Source organism: Rana temporaria, chromosome 10 (assembly GCF_905171775.1).
Source record: "Rana temporaria chromosome 10, aRanTem1.1, whole genome shotgun sequence".
Taxonomy (NCBI): domain Eukaryota; kingdom Metazoa; phylum Chordata; class Amphibia; order Anura; family Ranidae; genus Rana; species Rana temporaria.
The window spans coordinates 28,449,711-28,474,711 of record NC_053498.1 but is presented as its reverse complement, the minus strand read 5'-3'; the positions used below and the strand labels follow the sequence as shown (position 1 = coordinate 28,474,711).

At 39.9% G+C, this 25,001-nt stretch overlaps 1 protein-coding gene across 1 annotated transcript; it reads right to left on the bottom strand.

The window, feature by feature from the left end:
• LOC120916471 (potassium-transporting ATPase alpha chain 2-like) lies at positions 1-23,831 on the bottom strand. The gene is made up of 23 exons (XM_040327454.1): positions 23,679-23,831; positions 20,723-20,848; positions 18,703-18,762; positions 17,934-18,137; positions 17,711-17,824; positions 17,477-17,611; positions 17,250-17,367; positions 16,247-16,515; positions 15,951-16,149; positions 15,649-15,758; positions 14,987-15,121; positions 14,084-14,276; positions 13,785-13,960; positions 13,490-13,623; positions 13,252-13,402; positions 11,752-11,920; positions 10,638-10,792; positions 10,415-10,538; positions 8,542-8,687; positions 5,951-6,084; positions 4,063-4,164; positions 2,077-2,168; positions 1-165 (listed from the first exon to the last, which is right to left on the bottom strand). Exons 1-23 carry the CDS (start codon positions 23,688-23,690, stop codon positions 137-139), a joined length of 3,087 nt encoding a protein of 1,028 aa, XP_040183388.1. The 5' UTR covers positions 23,691-23,831; the 3' UTR covers positions 1-136.
• Positions 23,832-25,001: the final 1,170 nt, after the last annotated feature.

The window sequence follows — 25,001 nt, the reverse complement described above, 5'->3', positions numbered from 1 at the left end:
TATATTTTAAATATTTAAAACTTTTTATATTTACAGCATAGTAATGTACAAATTTACAGTATGTGAAAATGTGCAATAGGGAAGGGTTTGTCAGATGAGAGGGTCAATAACGGGAGCTGGCAAAATGAATAGACACTTAATAGTAAAATTCTTTTTCCACCCAACCTGCAAAAAAAGAGGAAATGATTAATAATCAACCTTATTTGCATATCAGTTTTGAAGCCAATTTTCTTTTATTTTTTACTTTAGCAAATTTTAGACAAGTCTAAACTCTTGTGCACTACACAGCTTTTAGCACGTTGTCTTGGTAGATTTTTCCAGCAAGGAACTTTTACAGACACTCTGGGGTTGATTTAATAAAGGCAAATCCACTTTGCATTACAAGTGCAGTCACTGTAGATCTTTTGGGAAAGCAAAAAATGCTGTTTTTTTATTTTCCTTTATGTCCCGGATCTACAGCGACTGCACTTCCAGTAAAGTGGATTTAACTTTAGTAAATCAAAAGTTTCAAAAGTTAAACTGGCCACAAGGTTTACAGTTTTTAAATGAAGAATCTCGTCATAATATTTTACAATTCATAACTGAGGATCTTCTTAAACAATCAAATTTTATATCCAATCAAGTTGCCCATCACACTCTACAATTGTTGGTTTGTCTGGGAGAGATGTCATGTGTATGGCCAACATAAGACTGTACCTGTTTCTTTCACGTAGTTAATCTGGTTGAAAAAAGTCCATCCAGTGTTGTGGATAGCAAATGTTTTCCAGAAGGTAACTTCATTTGTGATTTTAATGTATATATTTGTCAGAAGCAAGACTCTTGTGTGATAAGACCATGATGGAGGCCGCCATTCCCTTACTTGTGATCCACATACTAGATTTAAGCAATGAAGCTGAGTATTTTTTTTACCAAGTCACTGCCCCCATAATTTCCTGTATGTGGTTTATAAGACCGAGAATGGCTACTGCCTTCAGAACTCATAAATTAGGATGGTGGACCCATAATCTATCCAGTCATGGAGATTCTAGAGCAGTGGTTCTCAACCTCTAGTGCCGTGACCCCTTGATAAAATTTCCCAAGTTGTGGGGGCCCCTAACAGTAAAAAAAAAAATTGTAGCGTGGGTTGTCAGCACACAAGGCAAGACAAGTAATTTGCGCCCCTAACCCACAGACATTTTGCACTCCCTGAATCCCTTCCACTCGTACAGTATTAAAACCCCTTATGGTAGATTTTAGGATGTACAACTCTTACTCTTCCCCTTTCTTTCCCTTTTATCTATCGCTATTTGAATTTCTTGTCCCCCCCCCCCCAATCCCTCTCCAACTGTCTTTTTCTTGTTCTTTCTCTCCCTTTTTCCTAGTTCCTCCCCCTCTTTTCCTCTCCCTTCTCCCTCCATGGGGGGGGGGGGAGTTCTGATCAGCCAACTTAGGCGCTCTTGATCAAGGTCATGTGCGGATCTGAGAACTGTAGTGGGGACTTTTAATGGCAACTATAATCACAGGTAGTGTTACTCAGTGTGACTGACTTTGTGGTGTCTCGTAGCAGTGACATCTATGCCGAAACCAGGAGACAGCCCCTCCCACTTCACATTCCTCACCAGTCGGCTGACCTCTAGTCTCTGCTGCCACAGCCATGCAGTGAACTAAATGGGCGGCTGCAAAGAGGCTGAGGGGGCGGCTGCAGGCTTCAGGGACAGCCCTGCTGGATGGCCACAAAATGGCTGGGAGAGCGGTGTGGGGCTTCAGGAACAGCCCAGGATTCGGGGACCCCTGGCAAATCATCATTCGACCCCCAGGTTGAGAACCACTGTTCTAGAGCCTATATCACCTTTAAGACAAGCATGCACTCCATCAAACAGTGGTAATAAGGTCTGGGACTCTTACTGTACCTCACAGAAGGGTATTAAATATAACATACTGCCATCAGAACCTTTACTGCAGATTGATATAAGTTTCTATACTTTGGATATCCAAAGTGTCGCCTAAATGATTTTACTAAATATGCATATGGACCTGGTGTAATGACAATAGTTTGCCATATTTTATCAAGCTTTTGACTATTTGTGTTGTACTTACTTCCAGGCATTCTCCTTATAAGCAGCCTTCTAATTTCATCATAAACCAAGATCAGGACTGCGTATTCAATTCCCACAAACCAATACTGGACTCTGTGAAAGAGAAAAATACATTCAGATTTTGATACTAATAAAGCTGAAGGAAAAGGCTTTGTACGTACTGTGCATGAATTTGCAACTTGAACAGTTTTGAAAATACAAAAGATCGGAGCCTCCTAAAAGCAGGGTTTTTTTTCTCAGAGAATAGGTTCTGGAACTCCCCCCTTGTGAGTCACTTCTTGTCTCCGTCCCCTACGCACCTCCGAAGCACCGTCCCTTGGTTTCGCCCCCTACTCGCCTACTGGCACCACCTCATTTTGAGAATTTAGAGCCAAGTATCATTATGTCGTGCTAAGTAATTTGTATGAAATTTGGTAATGACAACAAGAAATGCAGTCAAATAGATCCCCCACAACCAGCAGCAGTATACCCCCCTCCAGCAACATAGGACCCCAGCAACACAATATCACCCCAGCAAGAACAGATCTCCCAGCAGCCAGCATCAATAGACTTTCCAGTTGCCAGGAACAATTGACCCCTCCCTCAGCATCAGATCCCTTCAAGCAACAATAGCCCCCCCAGCAATATAAGCTCCGCCAAGCAACAATATATCCCCACCAGCAACAATAAACCTCCCCAGCAGCAATAGGCCACCACACAAAAATAGACCCCCCAGCAGCCAGCATCAGTAGACCCTCCAACACATCCAAGCACCCCTTGCCATAACATACATTCAGTACTGGATGTGTTGGAACTGCGTTCCCCCACGCTCCTGCTGAAAAAAGCCCTGCCTAAAAGTATCACGTAAATCCAAGATCCAGAATAAATAGTGCTCACCTTTTACATTCAGCCAAGAGAACATATATGTGTAATCACGATAATTGGACTTGTAAAAAGAATAAGGGAAGATTCACCTCTAGTGGACCTAAACTCTCTCAATCAATATCCATTTTTTATCCCACCTGCTGCTCGAATTGGTAAATAGATATTATATTTACTTGTATATATATATATTTTTTTTTTTTTTATTTGCTTCCTGGTTTTTGGCCCAGGCCTATGTTGTGTCATACATCCCAGGAGTCCTCATGGGCATTTTTTTTTTCTTTTATCTGGAGGAGGTGCTTTCTTAGCTAAGCATACCCACCTGCCTGAGCTAACGGTAGATGCATTTCAGGAAGTAAATGCTACATGAATCATCTGCCCTTAATAAAAATGTCTGCCCATACTAGGCAGATGTTTAAGTAATTTCTCAACAAAATTAAAGCATGGAGACATGGATAGATGGGCGAGTTTGCATTAAGGTGAAAGAACATTTTCCTTTACAACTCCTTTAAGTAAAAACATAAACACAGCAGTGATTAAATACCACCAAAAGAATGCTCTATTTATGTATAGAATGACTGCACAATTGTCATTCAAAGTGTGACAGTGCTGAAAATTGGCCTGGGCAGGAAGGGGGTGAACGTGCCCTGTAGGCAAGTGGTTAATAAAATTCCAAAAATAACTCTACACTATTCAGTCCAAACATCACTTAAATAAGTGTCCTCTCTACCTTATGAAAAGGGGAGCACTATTTACTCTGGATGTTAGCTTGACTTATTTAATAATTTTTGGAGGTTCCCCCTATATTCTTCTGTGTTTTTGGCACTATTTAACCCCTGAGCGGGATCACTGCGGTAGCTGCCTTTGGAGGTTTACAACTGTAAAATATGGACCTAAAACTGAATTATCAGGTTCCACCTGGATTTCCAGTGGTTATGATTCTATGGACATTATTTGAAACCAGTGTATTATGTAGCACTATACATGAAATAAGGGGAATATTTTACAAACTTCAACCAAAACATGTACAAAGCCTGTGTCCAAGAACAGCATAAGCTTATACGAAAAATAGGTTTGGTGACTGCAGGCTCTGAATATATGAAATCTAGGATTTTTTGGTACTCACCGAATATTTGTGAAATGCAAGGCATCGTCCATTCCAGGGACATAACACATGAATACTCCAATAAATATTTGTGACAGTATTCCCAAAAATATCATTTTATTCCTGTGGACAAGCGAGCAAGGGTAAATAAATCGTTTCATAGACTGCACACACTTTTTATGGTAGAAAAGCATAACAAAGCAATAGAAATTAACAACTAGTAGCAGGTAATAAAGTGGAAGTAAACCCTCTAAAACATTTCTTTAAAAAAAAAAAAAAAAACCTGCAATAGAGGCATAATGAGCTAGTAAGCATAGCATACTAGCCAGAGGCGTTGCTAGGGGGGTGCGGTCCGCACCGGGTGACACCATCCCTTTTTTTTAGCTGACATGCCCAGCCTGCCCTGTGCCACCCCAGCCTGCCCTGTACCCCCCCAAACAGCCCTGTACCACCCCAACCTGCCCTGTACCACCCCAACCTGCCCTGTACCACCCAGCCTGCCCTGTACCCCCCCCAAACAGCCCTGTACCACCCCAACCTGCCCTGTACCACCCCAAACTTTCCTATGCCACCCCAATCTGCCCTATGCCACCCTAACTTGCCCTGTACCACCCCAACCTTTCCCATGCCATCCCATCTTGCCCTATGCCACCCTAACTTGCACTATACCACCCCAACCTGCCCTGTACCATCCCAACCTGCCCTATGCAACCCTAACACTATACTGCCCTATACTATAATTTACAGGGGCTGGTTTGGGGTGCGCCCCGTGCGCTGCCTGCTTGGTGCTGGGTAGCCTAGACAGAGGGGGGGTGACACCATGTTTTATCGCACCGGGTGACACCAACCCTAGTGACGCCACTGATACTAGCTCATTATGAATTACTTACCTGAGATCGAAGCCCCCGAAGCGAATCTTGTTCCTCTCCTCCGCCACCATCATGATACCCAGAGTGACTTACGGGTATCCGGCGCTGTGATTGGCCGGGGCTGCGATGATGTCACTCCCGTGCATGATGGCACGATCACCTTCACTAACGACACGCTCAGTGCGCCTGCGGTGCAGTCTTTTCTGCAAATATCTTTTAAACTGTGTAGGTTTAGGAGATATTTGTTGCACCTACAGGTAAGCCTTAATCAAGGCAAAATGGGGAGCAAGGCAAGATAGCAGATGTGTACATTGTCTGCACTAGCACAACTAGGGTTGTCACTTTTCATATACAAAGTGAAGTGACTGGCCTTAGGCGATACAGAGATGAAATAAATTATCCTACATAAGTTGTACCCGTTTATCTACTTAATTTTGCCCCGTACATCCATTGAAAGTGCACAATTCACACATACTCTCTTGCCTCTAAAAAGCAAGGGGCATGGAACTGAAGTTACACTTGGTGAAAAGAGCTCTGTGAGCTAATTGGAGGGGAGGGAAGGGACACCCCCCCCTTTCACACAGCTTACAGCTGTTAATCACAGACTGTGTGCTGGAGCTCCCTTCTTTCACCCTTTTTCTCTTGATGTCAGGAAAACTCATCAAAAGTGATTCATGCTGATGGCACAGGAATGAGGCAGCAGACAGAAATTACACTGTAGTGCATGGGTGCTCAACCTGTGGCTCTCCAGCTGTTGCGGAACTACAATTCCCATGAGGCATTGCAAGCCGCTGACAGGTACAAGCATGTCTCCCAAAGGCTGAGGCATTATGGGAATTGTAGTTTTGCAACAGCTGGAGAGCCACAGGTTGAGCACCCATGCTATAGTGCTTTGGATTATGATGAATACACATTATAGAAAGATATGCTTTGTTCATGTCTGAGGTTTACAACCACTTTACTATTCGGGGTCTAAAAACCTCTGGCTAATTGTAATTTTCCCAATGAAGAGCACAAATAGACGATTCACTCATTGTTACCTGAAAAAGTTGCGGGTAAACAGGGTATTTTTCCTTGACTTTCGGATTAACGTGTTCACCATCTGGCAAACGACAATACTAATAAAGAACCCCGAGTAGCAATACCACTCCAAAGTCAAGCGCTGTCTATATGTCTGTTAAAGAAACAAAAAGGACAGGTTTATGGTTAAAATTTTCTGGCTTCACTGCCCTTGAAACACTATGGAGTTTCTGGTGCAGCTCTGCATAGAAATCAATCAGATTAAAAAACAAAAAAAAATTTGTTAAAACTAAATTTAACAACCTGAAGTTAAAAGCTGATTGGCTACCATGCACAGCGACACCAGATTGTGCACTCTTTCAGTAAATCTACCCTATTGTTTCCTAGAACTTGTTGCCGGTTCCGTATTCTTGTACGATTCAGTGCAATGCGATTTTAAGCTCATTCATTTGAATAGACTGAAATTGCACCTAAAGTAGTGCATGCACTACTTTTAAAAAACGCATTGAACCGGATCACACAGTATTGTGGTGTTATGGATTGCTTAACCACTTCAATACCGGGCCTATTCTAGCACTTCTCTCCTACATGTACAAATCATCATTCTTATGCTAGAAAATTACGCACAACCCCCAAACATATATGTTTTTTTAGCAGACACCCTAGGGAATAAAATGGCGGTCATTGCAATGTTTTATCTTGCACGGTATTTGCGCAATCATTTTTCAAACGCCTTTTTTTTTTTGGAAAAAAGTTGTTTCATGAATTGAAAAAAATAACAAAACAGTAAAGTTAGCCCAATTTTTTTTGTAAAATATGAAAGATGATGTTACACCGAGTAAATAGATACCTAACATGTCACGCTTTAAAATTGCGCACACTCATGGAATGGCGCCAAACTTTGGTACTTAAAAATCTCCATAGGCAACGCTTTGAAATTTTTTACAGGTTACCCGTTTAGATTTACAGAGGGTATCTAGTGCTAGAATTGTTGCTGGCACTCCAACAACGCACACGGCGATACCTCACATATGTGGTTTAAACTGCATTTACATATGTCGGCGGGACCTGCGTGTGCGTTCGCTTCTGCGCGCGAGCTATCGGGACAGGGGCGTTTACATTTTTTTTTTTTTTTTACTTATTTATTTTTTTACCCTTTTTTTTAATTTATTTTTTTCACTTTTCCTATTACAAGGAATGTAAACATACCTTGTAATAGGAAATGTGTGTGACAGGTCCTCTTTATGGAGAGATGCCGGGCGATTCCTTCTCCGGGCCCCCGATGGCACGGGAGAGCCCGGAGAAGCACCGGGAGGGGGGGGGATGTCCCCTCCCGCCGCCTATAAGAACGATCAAGCGGCGGAACCACCGATATGATCGTTTTTATGGTGCGCAGGATCGCTGGCTGAAGACATGGATATTTGAATGATGCCTCTAGCTGCAGGCATCATTCAGATACTGTATCCCCCCCGCAAAGCCCAGGACGTCATATGACGTCCACCCAGGATGGGAGATCCCATCTGTGGACGTCATATGACGATAGGTCGGTATTGAAGTTGGTTATACTCTAATTGACCATTTCTATTATGTACACATATACATGCTAGATCTCCTCACTTAAAATGGCCCCTCCAGACACCCCCTCCCATCAAGCAAAACAGGAATACTGAGGCCTCCAAAGAGGACTAGAGAAACCCGGATGAATCTGGCTAGAAGACCCTTAGATAAGGGATCACCCAATCCATGAATGACAGCCCAAGGTACGACTGTGATGCTGCATTGCAAACAATGACTCATGCTTTACTATAAAGTGGGCTGTATGCCCAAGCAATAAGAGAAGTTTAGCTTAACAAAGATGTCAGTGTGTTTCTTCTACGTGCACGTATACCGTATTTACATTTGAAATTGGGCCAGGTGCAGATACTCAAAACAGACACTTGTCGGATTCCAAAACAGTGCTACCATGCAATCCGGTGCAGGCAAATCCACTGCGTGATCTGCATTTGGGGTGTCATTAGGATTATATTGAAACCCACAGCAGATCGCACAACCAATTCATTTTGAACGTGGTGCGGAAAACAAGCACAGAGAGCGTGGGTTTGCCAGAACACCTTCTGGTGTGAACCAACCCTTAAGCTGGCCATACACTGAGAAAGTTTTGGCCGATTCTCGATGAACTAGATGAAATGTGCTCAGTGGGAAGCCCCACTCCCTACAAATTTGACAAAGTAGCCCAGTGGAAAATTTTGGGCTGAAAAGCAACCAGACACAATCAAGAAGGGAAATTCGACCATCCGCTCTGTTTAGCGAGCATGGAACAATCTCTGTTTTATTTTTGAATGAAAGAAATCTAGTGCTTGGGCTTCAGAGAATGTCATTTTTTTTTACTTGTAAAGCATTAAAGGGAAGGTAAAAGTTTTTTCCCCTAATGCATTCTATGCATTAAGGTGAAAAAACTTCCAACTATACCGGCCCCCCCTGTTATACCTGACCCCTCGAAAGTCCCGCGCTCGGCCCTGACATCCTCTTCGCAACCCCTTTAAAACGAGAGATGCTGCACATGGCCAGTGTTTTATTAACCATAGAATTACAATTATTTTTGGTTCCTCACCCATTCTTGTCCGTAACTGTCCACTAGATCGTTGTTAGTCTTGTCCTCCCATGGGACTCGAAGATTAATAGTATTTATAGGAAGGAATCCCTGTTGAGCCAATATGGTAAAATAGTTCACAAACCCAGAATACGTTTCCATTCCAGCTGTAATCAAAGAGGAGTGAGTGATGAGTTTATTGAGCGTAGTTGCAGACAAAACATTCTAGGATTTTATTTCAGGTTTTCTTGGGCAGTCTTTAAAATATGCATGTATTATATGACAAAGTACAAAGAGGTAAAAATACAATGGTCATGGTGGTGGCAGTGTTTTGAATTGAAGTAGGTTATCCCAAGCTCATGGAACTTCATTTAGTATACCAGACACCCTTCGGGTGTACAGGGGAAACGGCGTTGCATTAAAGTAGTGTAGAGAAACAGAGGTGTCCAGCGAAGTTTGCCATAGTTAGGGCCCTTTCACATTGAGGAGTTTTTCAGGCGGTACAGCGCTAAAAATAGCGCTGCTATACCGCCTGAAAAACTCCTTCACTGCAGACTCAATGTGAAAGCCCGAGGGCTTTCACACTGAGGCGATGCGCTGGCGGGAGACAAAAAAAGCTCCTGTCAGCAGCATCTTTGGAGCGGTGAGAGGAGCGGCATGTATACCGCTCCTTCAGATTGAAAACAATGGGAAACCGCGGCAATACCGCCCGCAATGCGCCTCTATAGAGGCGCATTGTGGGCGGTATTAACCCTTTATCGGCCGCTAGCGGGGGTTAATACTGCACCGCTAGCGGCTGATTCCCGCGGCAATCCCGGCAGTATAGCGCCGCTATTTTTAGCGGCGTTATACCGCCACCGCGGCACCCGCCCCAGTCTGAAAGGGGCCTTAGGGTTGGGAACCTTGTAGTGAAGAAAAGGCAGTGCAGGTGCCCAAGTAGACACTAGAGGTCCAGTGAGTGGGATGTACCATAGAGTGTGAGGGAGTGCTATCCCTGCCTTAACTCCTCAATCAACTTGTTGTTCATCGCGGGTGAAACCAACATATGGGATGAGCAAATATCATTCTATTCCTTTCTATATTTAGTTGGTTTTAGGGTTTGCCATTTAGCCATAATGGCTGGTGAGGTTTTATCTAGCTTAGTGTGTAGCATAGTGAAAATAAACCTTTTTGTACCTTGTGCTTGCTTCAGGGTTTTGCTAATTTTTGACAATGGTTACTTATGGGCCACTTGCAACTCTAAGGACTAAAATTTACAGTATATATAGTGTGTGCGTGTATTTTTTTTATGTGTACGTATATATGACAGTAAAGTGGTTGTATGCTCCATTTGATTATGATTTTTAGCTACAGGTAAGCCTATAATAAGGCTTACCTGTAGGTAAAATTAATATCTCCTAAAACGTACACCGATATTCACCCTGCATGCAGCCGCTGATGCCGTGCCGTCATCGATCTGAAGGTCCGGCGTATCAGGCCAGAACTTCAGAGCTTCTTGCCGGAATCGAGCGCTCCCATGTCATCGCAGCTTCCTGCACTCACATCGCCAGAAGCCTGCAAACCCAGAATAAACGCCAGGGGAACATGTCAACCCCCTCAGCAGTGACCAGGCCCCCCGGGGTTTACTACCACTTTTATTGGCACTAGAAGGTGCTGTCGTACATATTTTATTAACATACCCAGATGTTTGTACATTTTAAGGTTTTCAGATACGAAGACAGTGGATTGGCAATAGTGGTGTAAGTAGTAGCAAATGCTACTGGGCCTGCAAGTATTCAGTGGGCCTGTTCTGATTGGTATTTATTTTCCTCTATTAGAACCATTTAAAGCATCATTAATGATTACAAACTGGTTTACAAATTCATGGTCTCATTACAGGGACACTTTTTCTTACCTATGTGGAAATAGGAATAGGAAAGCAACTGCATGTCCACCAGTCGATCCTTGTGAGGGTTTCGTGGTTTTCTTAACATAATGTCATTTTCTGCCTTTTCATAAGCCAGAGCAATGGATGGGATCTGAGGAAATTTGAGTAAAGTTTGTAACATTAGAGAGAGAAAAAAAACACCATTATCATCCTTTGTATGCCCATATTGGGTTTTCTGTCCTATACTTACAATGTCAGTGCCTAGTTCAATAAAGAGAATGGTGATGGTTCCAATTGGCAGTGGGCAACTGATGATCACATAGACCATAAAGGGGATCATCTCAGGAATGTTCTTAGTCACTGTATAGGAAATTGACTTCTTCAAGTTGTCGAATATCAATCGCCCTGTAAGAAAAGATGAATCAAATTTATGAAAAGTTTACCAGATGCAATTTTAATTTTTTTGAATGTTCTTTATTTTATTTAGCATTGTATGAGAACATATTGAAAATCAGGGAACAAAAAGATAAAATAAGATAAACGAGATATAGGTGTACAGAATATAAGAATTCCAGGAGTTATCACTCAGACATAAGTAACAGTTATTATAAAGGGGCCGAGAGCTACCTTGGCACTATTAAACACAAGGGATCTCTCCTATGTCTTGGACTTACGGTCCCAGAAGACATGGCTCCTCTCGCAGCAAATGGGAGCGGAGAGACGCATTCTCCAGGAAATAAACAATAATGTGTTTGAAGCTCACAGGGGGTTATTCCCTATTAACTTGAGCTATCATGTGTCTGGACTCCTATTTACACTCCAAGAATTTTAGTCTTTATGCACACACCTGGTTCAACTACTCAGAAGTGGTACCTAAAACCATATTGGGTGGACAACAGTCGGCTAATGCCCGTTGTTTAAATGAGGGGTCTTCCGGTGCCAGCAACGCTACGTCCAGGCTAAGATGAGAGAGAGCCTGATCCAGAAACATGCTTCCTCCAAGTTGCCCATATTGGGTCAAACCTCTCACGCTTGCCTTTACAGGAGGCAAGCCATTGTTCTGCCTCCATAATCTCCCTCACCTTCCCCATTCACTCGGGCCCCGAGAGCTTTTTCCAGTGAACCGGTATTGGACACCTGGCAGCACTGAGGTGGTGAGGGAGCACACGTTTGTAGCGGGAGAGAGGCATATGGGGAACTGGCAGGAGAAAGCACTTTGAGATGCAATATTTTTAAATTGTGGTAATCTGGATTACAACCACAAGGGCTGTTGCCCTGGAGTGAATTGTATTGGAATTAGAAAGATTTTAGCATTCTGGATTATTTTTGTATGACCTTCTGATATTATTAAACCCTTATCTTACCTTCTTCTACACCAGTCACAATTGAAGCAAAGTTATCATCCAGCAAAATCATGTCTGCAGTGTGTTTGGCAGCATCTGATCCAGCAATTCCCATAGCAATACCAATATCTGCTTTCTTCAATGCCGGGGAGTCATTCACGCCATCTCCAGTAACAGCTACAATATTGCCCTAAAAATAATAGAAAACACTACTTACTCTACATACTCTTACATCACTCATACATTGTGTTATAGAAAATATTTGTGGTTCTAGAGATGCATATAATTCTCCTATCATTGGTGTTCCTTACAGCATGTGTATTTAAGTATGTCAAGGCTAAATACAAAATCTGCAGTAGATCTCTGCAATAGATGTACAATCCCACATGTTTTATTTTTTTACATACCCTAGAAGTACAGAATAATACCTGTTTGAACAGTTTGCAGGTGGGCAGCGCTGCACGAATCACTGTACCTGTACAGCGGCTTTTTTTTATGAGCAATAGCAGGCTCATGTGCATGGCGGGGGACCCGATGCAAGTGGCGGGTAGCCGCGATGTCCGCTGGCCACTTGCGATCGCTCCACAGAGAGCTAGAAAGGGGATCTGTCAATGTAAGCACACAAATCCCTGCTCTGACAGGGGAGAAGAGACATTTGCTGTTCCTAGTAATTAGGAACAGCAATGTTTTCTCCTCCTCCAGTCAGTCCCATCCCCCCCAGTTAGAACACATTTAATATTTTATGTAAAATACATATTTGCCTAAACTGAAGAAGAATTTTTTTATTTTATTTTTTTTGGGGGGGGGGGGGGGGATAGAGCTTTCTTTTGGTGGTATTCGTTTTTGCTATTTCTGGGGGGGAAAAAAATTGTTTTGGGTACAGCGTCACACGACCACGCAATTGTCAGCTACAACACAGTGCAGTATCGGAAAAAATGGCATGGTCATTAAGGAGGCAAATCTTTCTGGGGTTGAGGTGGTTAATGTTATCCTTGTTCAAGGTTCTTGTATGATGTACCTACTTGTGGAGTATTGAGCAAAAAAAAAACACAGGAAGTGTGGAAAGGACACAGGACAGCTCTGAATTTCTGACGATGGGTATATTTCTGCACTTAACAGATTTAACAAAATGCTCTCAATAGACTAAACGGGAGCAAACAAAAGCAGTTCATGGTTTTTGTACACTGTAATATACTTGTATACGACATACTACTTGTAAGTAACAAGTCAGAGGCAGATCAATCTATGTAGATATGTAATAAACTATTTTTTTCTTAGGGATATTGGACATATTAAGCCACCCGATTTATAATTACAAAATTCTTCCTAAATATTAAAACATTTTTTGAGCTTGTCATCACTATTGCATGGCAAAATTTAAGTGGTCTCGCAAGTCTATTTTATAGATTTACAATCGGTTATTAATCTAATAAATAAGTGTGGCTTGTTTTCAACTTTTTGTTTTGCCCCCCCCCCCCCAAGTTATCCCATTTATTCATTTTTTAGCCTTCTCCAACTTACTAGTCTCTGACACCCCTCAACAATAAGAAGCTTCTGCTGTGGCGATGTCCGTGCAAATACAATTTCTTGGTGATATTGTAAAATGTCGTCCAGCTCATCAGAAGACATTTCAAGTATTTCTCCACCATTCACCACAGCCGCATTGGCATCTCTGCAAGTTGAAATAGTATTAGATGTTTGTTTGGGGAAAGTAACATTTAGGGATTAAATTGGTTATAAAACTTTAAGATTTACTTACCTTGGATTAACGCTTTCAATCGGGATTCCAAGCCTTTGCGCAATGTCGTCTACAGTCTCATTGTTTGAAATAATGCCTACACTTTTCGCAATAGCTTTTGCAGTAATTGGATGGTCACCAGTCACCATAATAACCTGTTAGGGACACACAGAATTTTCACAGAAATGTTACAAGAAAATTAATGAAATATCATTATAGCTTTAACGGTCACCAGCATTGTGAAAGCGTTGAAAGATGAAAAGTGGGGCAAACATTAGATGCTTTATTATTCAGAGATTTCAGATGTGTCCAGTACCTTAATTCCAGAACTGCGGCACTTCATGACGGCATCAGGAACAGTGGCACGAGGTGGGTCAATCATAGAAATGAGGCCAACAAAGCACAGATCATTTAGTGGGAAGTTTCCACTTTCTGCATCAAATGGGTATCCAGGTCCATACTCTGAAGCGGGAAGTAGTAACTGACTAAACCCTGTCAAAGAGTAAGAAATGGCCTTTAAAGAACATCATGTTTTAGCAGTCCATAGACAATCTTAAGGGATATTAGAATATCTCTCAAAGAAACAAACCAAATTCCATGATGATGTGGACTTACCAAGAACTCTTTCTCCTAGACTTCCTAGATTCATATAAGCTTCCTGAAAATGGTCTTTCATTTCGTCATCCAGTGGCAATTCTTGTCCTCCAATCATGATAGTGCTACATCTGTCCAAGATGCGCTCCGGTGCACCTTTCATCACCATCAAGTAGCCTTTCAAAGAAGGATCTTCTGGGATGTGGATAGAGACCTATGTGATGGAGTAATCATATTGAATATTTGGACTACGGAAAAGTTCAAATTTAATGGTGAGAACTGAAAAACAAGGGGTGCTGAGAAGAGGTGAAAGTCCAGTAACTAGGAATAAACTGTGGGTTTCTATGTTGGGACTGAATTTTGCTTGTTTATAGATTTAAAAAAACAGACTAACTAAATTTAGTGTTCAGATGAGCCAAACCTTCAGCTACAGTGGAAAGATATCTTTTATCAGCGGTATTACTACCACTGCTAAATGTGACAGTTTCCTGACAGACTGGTTGACAGGAAGCTGGTAGTTGCTAGCATCCTAACAACCAATGAGTCGACCCCTGCCCGGCCCATTCAGCAGATTGACTTGAGATTTCCAGCTGACAAGTGAGTGTAAACAAAGGGATGGGGTTAGTGTAAAAAAAGTATGAGGTCTCCTCAATATTTGCACAAGACCCTTTGCATTTTTAATGTTTCAGTTTAAACATTATTAAAATTGATGCTCCCTGCTAAATGGATTTTTATTTTTTTTACTTTGGTACATGTTCTCCAGGGCAGTTCCCACCCCCATGCCATTTATTGTACCGATTTTCTATGATTCTGCTCCCATTGGTTTGGTTTCAAACGTTCACCAACTTGCCCCAAATCTAAACCTGAGACATTTGGCGCATTCCTAATAAAGAAGTACATTTGGACAGCAGAATAATCACTTACTTGGTACTTATTACTTGAGTTGAAAGGAATTTCAAACACTTTTTTATTTCTTTGCCTAATTTCAATCACATTCTCATAGATTTGCTCAGTAAATTTCAACAACGCTGCTTCTGAGGCATCTCCGTTGACTGTTCTCTGAATGGGAAAGTTAAAAGTAAATTAGCTTTCTTTAAACAAAATGGGGGAGATTTACTAAAAATGGTCCTTGCGGAATCTGGTGCAGCTGTGTATAGTAACCAATCAGCTTCTAACTTCAGCTTGTTCAATTCAGCTTTGACCATAAGCCCCCGTTCACATCGGGGGGATTTGACATGTCAAATAGCAGCCTATTGCCTTCAACAGCACCATCCGAATCGGTGACTACTTTTGGCGACTTCGGGGGTGATTTCAATAGACATCTGGGTATGAACCCGCACAGATGTCTTTCAAGTCACCCCAAAGTTGGACTGAAATGCAGCTTTGAAATCGTGCGAGTTCAGAGTGAACAAGAACTTAATCCTAGAAGCTGATTGGTTTCTATGTACAGCTGCACCAGATTGAGTAACCCCCCCCCCCATATGTTTCTGATGGTAGTGCAATCACAAAGAACCAGAAATGCACACTTGGTAATCACATTACAAATAACTAGAAGTTTGATTATGTAGAGTGCTTCTCATACTTACTTTGCTGACGGGAACATTCTCTTGATCTCCAATGAATTCTGCCCTATTGCACAGGGTGGCGATTCTACCTAATGCAGACCAGGTGGGTGAACTCTGATCAAACATTTCACCTAGAGAAAAAAAATTGTTTACGACCGTTACATATTGGACATAATACATGTTATGTTTAGATAAACATGACTATGTGAAGTATATTTTTGGCATTATGACCACGAGCATAAGGTATACAAATTAGACAAGTTAAATGTTTGCTGATCTCAATACCAGCTGGTATTGTTTAAAAGTAGAAATGGGACCCTTACCAGTCCAATCCTCAGTGGTATCCGCATTGTGAATCAATTTATCAAACCACATATGTGCCACAGTCATACGGTTTTGTGTCAGGGTGCCAGTCTTGTCAGAGCAGATGACCGAAGTAGATCCAAGTGTCTCTACAGCCTCCAGGTTCTTAATTAAACAGTTTTTCTTTGCCATACGTACTGCAGTAAGTGACAAGCAGACCTAAGAGGAAAGGCAATAAGGGTTATTGCAAAAATTGTAATATGTGAATCAAGTATCTGATATGTGTATGGTAGGTATAAGCAGTACTCATACTTACAGTGACTGTGCACAGTAGACCTTCTGGTACATAGGCTACTATGATGCCGATGCAGAATATAATAGCATTGAGAGGACTGTAACCCATAGCAACTGAAATTATAAAGAAAACGACTCCAACAGCCACTGCAAGTGTACTAATTATCGTGACAAAGTGCTCAATCTCCAGAGCTATGGGTGTCTTCTGATTTCCAACTTTTGAGGCCAGGGCAGCAATACGTCCAATCACTGTACGGTCACCTGTGTTTATGACCATTCCACATGCTGCACCTGTAGGTGAGAATCAATTTCTTAGAATCTGTTTGAGGCTGGGTTCACACTATACTACACGACTTTCATCCTACTTTGCGCTGCTACATTGGTCCTACATTCATCCGACTTTCATGAACAGGATACTACTTTGATCTGACTTTGTGATAGTCTGACCAATCAAAACAATCCCAGAGTGAGATAAATTCCTTTTACTGCTGCTGTAATCACATGTCAGATGTCAAAAGTCGGATGGTTAGGACAAGGCTCCTACTTTGGTCCGACTTCAATGATATTCAATGGGCTGAAGTAGGATCAATGTAGGACCAAAGTAGTACAGGGAGCATTTTCAATGTCGGACCGACTTGTGTAGGACCAGTTAAGACAACTCTCATAGGGAAACATTGATTTTCACACGTCATGCTACATAAGCTCCCAATGTAGGAGCGTTTGTCGGACAAGTGTGAACCCAGCCTCAATGTATAGCTTGATCACCTAAATGCAACATAGGTGCTGACATTGGGGAGATTTACTAGATCTGGTGCAGTGACCAATCGGCTTCCAGGTTTATTGTCAGTTTAATTGAACAACCTGAAGTTAAAAGCTAATTGGTTAATATGCTGCACCAGATTCTGTGTGTACCAGTTTTTTTTGGTAAATCTCCCCCATTGAGTTAATGTAAAAAATATGGAATTATAACTAATTTGTATGTGTTTATCACAAAAGTCAGGTTTGTATAGAAGCCTAAAACTCACCTTCCAAACAGGTGGTAGAGTAGAACCCAAGGTTCTTGGTCTCTAGCGGATTCTCATGTGTGCACTCCACACCCCGAGGTTGTGCTTCTGACTCACCGGTCAGAGACGAGTTGTCAACCTGTGTAGCAAGAATAACGTATTTTGGTTTCTTTACTTGATTCATATCACATGCTAGCCAAGAAGCCATAGATTTTCCCTATAATTGTGTAAATTTCCTAATTTCTCACCTTGCAGCCTTGGCACTCCAGTATGCGTAAATCAGCCGGGATTTTGTCTCCTCCTTTTATATAAACGATATCACCTACAACAAGCTTCTCCGCTAATATTTCTATACGCTTTCCATTTCGAAGAATCACGGCTTGCTAGATTAACAGAGGTGCAGGTTAGGAATCAATATCATCTCCAGTGTATCATTGGTTTAAGTTTAGAAATCAGTTTACTAAACAAGTAGCCTTTCTTACCTGAGGAACCATGTTCTTAAAGCCGGCCATAATGTTTGTACTTTTGGCATCTTGGTAATACGCAAAGAGGGCGGTCAGCACTACCACTCCAATAAGAATAAGAGCCAACCAGAGCTGGAAAACAGAATGTTTAACTAAAATAGTGTTTTATGATTTAGTGAGAAACAGAAGGCATATCGAAAACAGAAGGCATAAACAACCTTACATTTACAGTTATGCTTACATTGTCTTTAGAAACAGTGGGATCCTGTGCAACTTGTAGACCATAAGCAAGGAAACACAAAGCACTCGCAATCCAAAACACAATGGAAAATCCGCCAGCCATAAGCAGCAAAAATTTGACAATTTCAGGGGTTCCTTTTGGAGGAGTAAGTTTGTTCGGTCCCTCCCGAACAAGAACCTCCTCAGCAGCGGCAGTGCTTAGGCCCTGCAACAAACCACAAACATATGTATAAAAATAAAAACAATCTGAACAATGAAAGATTATATGGATTATTGCCTAACCTCTGCAAGCTAACAAACACATACAGAGGTTGGACAAAATTATGGAAACGCCAGGTAAAAAGAACCAAATCGTTACCTAATATGGACTTTGGCATCCAAGATGGAGTGAATTTTCTTGGGAATCGACAAATATAAGTCTTGGATTCCAGTTCTCACAAAGATGGCGGAGGCAGAAAATGAGCAAAAACCTTTTTTTCTCCAAAATTTACCATAGTGGCTCTGATATTGAGGTGAAAGACTTTGTCTGCATGCTTGTTAAACCATAAATTGACAACACCAGCTGTGTGAATCGGGGCATTATGGTCTTGGCAAACCATGTAGTGTTCATATTTTTGTCCAACCCCTGTATATTGGTTACAGGTCTGTGAACTCTCAAAAACCCAGTTTCTTAGCATTGTTTATTATCACTGATTTGACAACTAAAATAGTGTTTTTTTAAAGTACCATGAGGATCAGAAAACCGAAGTAAAGCTCCTTTTTAGGCTTACCTCCTTAATGTTAACGGAATATTTCCTCTCCAGCTCCTCCACACTTATAATGTGGTCCGTCTAAAACAAAAAAAATTCAACAGTGTTATCATTCTGGTCTGTTCCTAATCGTTAAAACTTTTAAAAAAAATCAGGGTAATTAACTTTTTTTTTTAGATCAACAGAACTTCTACTTCCTACATATCAACACTCAATTGGTTAGAATTAAAGTTCTGTTTTTTAGAATGATTTTCTCTTAATTTGCTTAAAGTCAGTGAAAAAAGTTAATTAGGCTGTCATAAATTTGCTAAATCTCTGAGGTCGATTTACTAAAACTAGAGCGTGCAAACTCTGGTGCAGCGCTGCATAGAAACCAACCAATTCCAGGTTTTATTATCAAAGCTTAATTGAACAAGCTGAAGTTAGAAGCCGTGCCATGCACAGCTACACCAGATTCTTGCACACTCCAAATTTAGTAAATCAATACAGTGTGATTCTGTTGATCTTTAATGATGTGTTGCTCTTGTTTAAAAGTGGTACTACCCTGTTTCCCCAAAAATAAGACCTACCCTGAAAATAAGACCTAGCATTATTTTCCAGGAGGGCTGCAATATAAGACATGCCCCAAAAATAAGCCCTAGTTAAAAATGCTTGTAAAATCCTATAATCCACTCTATTACAGTAGTATATAATGTACAATGTGTGTGTTTCTGTAATATAATTATGGGGAAGAGAGCTCCGGCGGGTCACAGAAGCACAGAATGGCGCTATAACAAAGGCATTTGGCACAATTATATTACAGGAACACACACCTTGTACATTATATACTACTGTAATAGAGTGGATTGTAGGATTTTACAAGCATTTTAACTCAGTTCTCACTGGGGATTCCTGACAGGCAGGGAGGGAGAGGGGGAGAGAAGACGGCATATTACATGGTAAGACCTACCCCGAAAATAAGCCCTACTGTGTCTTTTGTTGGCATAATTAATATAAGACCCGGGCTTATTTTCGGGGAAACACGGTAAGCTTTTTTTTTTTCTAAAAAGGGACCCCTGCAGTTTAATGCCATAATGTGCTAGTAGGCACCACATAATGTCAGACTTTCCTTACAAACAAAGCCCTCCAGTGGGGCGCTGTCACCACTACCGGCGGCATCCATCTTCATCTGGTATTTTTTACAGGGTTTGCGTACTCCGGCCGCTTGAATGGGCAGGCTCTGATGATGCCACTTCCATTTGGCACAGTGCTCTGCATTTCATGGCATGCTCTGTTTCCCCCCCCCCCCCCCGAATGCAGCGCATCATTATGCATGTGTCAGTGACATCATTGTCTATTGCCAATGTGAATAGCTCCTAAACGATGGACATTTTCATTGCATCGACAAGTAAGCCTTGTATGCTTACCTGTAGGTACAAATTTGAAAAAAAGTTTACTACTGATTAAAAAAAAACACCTTTATTATATACAGTATGCAGCCAGCCATCAGAAATTATGGGGCCCCTTACACAGCTTCAGGCATGGGGCCCCCTGGAGCAGCAGAGAACCGGGGGGGGGGGGGTGCTGCTGCCTGAAATTGAGAAGCGGGGGGGGGGCCCTTTACAAAAAAAATATACATATATATTATTATTTTTTTATAAAAAAAAATTACAAAAAGGGGGGTTGAAATCCGGGACCTCTGAGCCCTTTTAATAAAAATAAATAAAAAAATAAACATAAAAAAAAAAAAAAAGGGAGGTTGCCTGGAGACCTCTGGGCCCTTTAATAAAAAAAAAAATAATAATAAATATATATATATATATATATATATATATATATATATAAAAAGGGGGGTTGTCATCCGGGGATCTCCGAGCCCCCGTACCCCTAAAAAAAATTGGCCCTTTTAATTAAAAATATTAAAAAAAAAAAAAATTAAAAAAAAAAAAATTAAAAGGGGAGTTGCCATATTGGGCCCTGGGGACCTCCGGACCCCTAAAAAAAAAAAAAAAATTTGAAATTATCACAATAGTCAAAGATGAAGATTTCTTATTTAACCTACAATTTCAAGTTCCTTTTTGAGGTTGTCCACTTTCTTCTCATTCTTCTTGTCTTTCTTTGATTTTTTAGCTGGTTTCTCTTTTACTGGCTCATCTATAGTAGAGATGGTGTAGACATCTGGGGGCTTCTGCATAATCGGAGAGAAACATAGCAAATGTCTTACTATCCAGGTATGCACTGAATTTACATAGTTACATAGTCGGGTTGAAAAAAGTTCAACCAAAAAATAAATACACAAACCTACAAAAATATTTCACATACCGATAATAACTCAATAGTACTTGAATGTTTTTAAAATTAATTTATATCAGTATTGGTACCAGCAGACAACCTGTGCCCAGATCATGCACACTAAGAGACGGGTTCACACTGGGGCGACTCGTCAGGCGACTCCATTCTAGTCAATAGAACAGTTCTAATAGGAGCGACGCAAGTCGCTCCGACTTAGAAAAAGGTTCTTGTACGACTTCGGGGGCGACTGCATTGACTTCTATACAGAAGTAATTTTGCAAGTCGCCTCTGAAGTCGTCTTCAGGATGCTTTGCCGAGTCGCCCCCGAAGTCGTGCCGCCCCAGTGTGAACCGGCTCTAAAGCTTTTACATATTGTGAACAAGCTGTAAAATAAACTTTTAAACAAGACCTCATTTATCTCTGTAAGCATTGTGGCGAAAAGTATTTTTGTCTATGAATAGGTCAATAATTGAAATGGTATTGAACTCAAAAAATGAATATTTTGCAGTTTACCAATCGTTAAGGCCCCATCTACACCTCAGCGTTTTGGAGATTGAAGCTTTGAGGTGACGTCAAGTCACCTCAAAGTTGGACCAAAGTAGTATATCTTGAAGTTGCTGCAACTGGAAGTCGCACAGATATGAATAGTACACATTGAAAATCATGGAGTAGGACTTGTCATGCGAATTTGCAGTCCCAAGTCGCACACATGTAAAAAGGGGGTTTAGTCCCCTTTCAGACATGCGGACCGTATGTCCGCTTATTCATCCATCCTTGTACGGATGAAAAAGGGACATGCATGTATCCCTATGGGATATCGTGTATGAGCGGATGAACATCCGCTTACACCCGATACCATCGGTCCCCCGCTATGGTCCGAATTCTGCAGACGGAGGAAAATCCTATTTTTCCATCCGTCTGCAGAGCGGATCGGGTGAACACGGAAAGATGATCTGTGTTCATCCGATCCCCCCCATAGGGGATAGTGGAGATCTGACAGGGCGGTCCCAGTGTGCAGAGACCACCCTGTCATCTGCCGACTCACAGGATCACCAGGTAAAAATAAAGGCACAAAAAAAAAAAAAAAAAAGGAATTCAGCCACCACAGTTGCAATATTAAACATTTTTGCTTTTTAGTTTAATACTACTGGCACAGGTGTGCCTTTAGCTTGGAAAGCCTTATGGATTTTGGAACCCCTGAATGCTTTTCCATATTCTAGCTATACTCTGGCCAAAGCGCAAGCCCAATTATATCGAGTTTTTTTCTAATTATAAGGTCAATCCTGGCTGCAAATTTTTAATTCAGTACAGTTACAGAACTTGTTTAACTTGTTTTGCACCTACAGTGTTACAATTCAATGCATGAAAGTCACTAAAGAGAAACTGTTGCCTACAAAAGAACATATACATGAAGACACACATTGCATAATACATCATTTATCATTACATATGTCAATAAATACAATTTTTATATATATATATATATATATATATATATATATATATATATATATATATATTTATATATATATTTATATATATATATATATATATATATATATATATATATATATATATATTATATAAAATTTAGAGGGATAGATATAGATAGATATATATATATATATATATATATATATATATATATATATATATATATATATATATATATATATATATATATATATATATATATATATATAATAATTATTCCTCAAAATTTTGCAATTTTGATAAAATATGTTGGAACTATTGGAAAAAGCAAATTAAATTTATTTTTTTGTGGTTGTCAATTTTGTTTACTTTAAAATGGCTCCAGAGGGCTGAAAAAAATAAAAAAAATTTTACCCAAAAATGACCCATCATTACCTACTTTATTTACATTTTGTTTGCACAAAAAATGGACAAAAATAAAATTAAAATTATACGCAATAGTACATAAATCGCAATCAAATACACATAAAAAGGAAAAAAAAAACAAAAAAAAAAAGCAACTCAACTAAACTTTGTACAAAAAATGCTCTTTGTGAATGTTTTTTTAGTCCAAAGAGAACAGACTCTTTTTTTTAAGCCCAGTGTGCATGGTGTATAATCCCTACCACACTAATCTAAGTAAAAACTCAAAAAAATAAAAAAAATCTGGTAAAAATGTGTCAAAACTTATGGGAAAAGCAAAAAAAAATTGTTTTGGTGGTTGTCAATTGTATTTTCTTTAAACTGGCTCCAAATGGTTAATCTTTTTGTGCCTAAACAATAGCCCATTATTAGCTTTCTTATTTGAATACAATTTTTCAAAGTTTTTTTCACAATGAAAAAAATGGTCATAAAGTAAAATGAAAAATGAAATACAACAGTACACAAATAATAATCAAATACACACACAAAAAGGGAAAAAAACAGACCATTAAATAAGCCAAGCTACTCTAAAATATTCTTTCTAAAAAAAAGAAAAATTAAAATAAAAAGTAAAATCCTAAGCAGACTAATCATTACAACTGCAATTTCCGGACTTGCCACTAATTTCACTGGAAAAATTATCTAAAAATATAAATCTATTTTCTCTTCCCTGTTTGAGTATTTGCAAAATCAAATTAAAAGCAATGAGCTAACAAAACTGCATTTACTCTTCCATTGCAGTAATATTATACACAATCTGTAATACTCTGTATTATCCAACATCTAACTAATAAGTTTTCCCATGCATAAATTGTAATAAATTGCCTTACCTGGGAAGACATGATGGCAGCTTGGGAAGGGTCTGCAGGTTGCAGGCAGCAGTTGAGTGGATGTGCAACTGCTGGATGAGAAGACTGCAGCAGAACAGGTAAGATCTCCTCCTCCTCCCTGGTAATGCCTAAAGGATGCTCTAGTCTGGAAGGACCAGACTCTGAAATTTATATACCGTCTGGCCCCTCCCCCTGTCCTCAGCTCCGCCTCAAAGTAGACTGTTCTGTACACCTATGATCAAGATGTACCAGGTTTATTCCAGATAAACCAGTATGTCCTTCTTTTTTTTTTTTTTTTTTTTTTTTTTTTAAATGCACTCTGTACAGATGCTGTTCATCATTCTTCACCCGTGGTGCGTAAAGTAATATGATGCCTAAACTGCAGACTATATAACACCCAACACTGGAAATTTTTATTTTTGCAAGGGGGACAAAGAAATAGGTGTTTGGGGTGAGCTGGTCCTTAAGCGCGCATTTGCACCAGCCAGCACAGCAAGAAAATGTGTGAATGTGTCCTTAAAGTGGAACCAAACGCCCCCAATCAACATTAACCACTACTTCAGCTCCGGAAGATTCACCCCCCTTAATGATCAGGCCATTTTTTTCTATACGGCACTGCGTTATTTTAACTGACAATTGGTACAAACACTGTACCCAAATAAATTTTTTTTTTTTTTTTTTTTCTTACCACATATAGATCTTTCTTTTGGTGGTATTTGATCACCTGCGTTTTTTTTTTTTTTTTTCATTCTAAACCAAAAATGTGTGTTTTTTTTTATTTTTTTATTTATTTTTTTTACTTTTTTATTATTATTTAGATTTTATATTCTATATTCTATCTATCTATCTATCTATCTATCTATCTATCTATCTATCTATCTATCTATCTATCTATCTATCTATCTATCTATCTATCTATCTATCTATCTATATATATATATATATATATATATATATATATATATATATATATATATATATATATATATATATATATATATATATATATATATATATATATATATATATATATATATATAATATCACAACAACATAAAACAAAGATTAAACATTAAAATCAACTCATAAATATTTATAACATGACAAAACCAAAACTACAAAAAAAACAAAACACATTACCCTCCTCTCCCCTACGTCCACATTTTGAGAATCGTACCTCCTAACTCAATCTCGTATCCATGTGGTCAAGCCACGGTTTCCAGATAATATCAAACCTCTTGGATAAATTTCTCCTAAAAAACAAAAACATGCCTCTCATAGGAAATGGATGTATTCAGATCAAATATCCAATTGGATATAGTC

Coding starts and splice junctions, on each gene's coding strand:
- LOC120916471 (XM_040327454.1), bottom strand. Junction 10,793..11,751: donor TGTGACTGGTGTAGAAGAAG/GTAAGATAAGGG, acceptor CTTTTCTTACAG/GGCGATTGATATTCGACAAC. Junction 2,169..4,062: donor TTGCATTTCACAAATATTCG/GTGAGTACCAAA, acceptor TCTCTTTCACAG/AGTCCAGTATTGGTTTGTGG.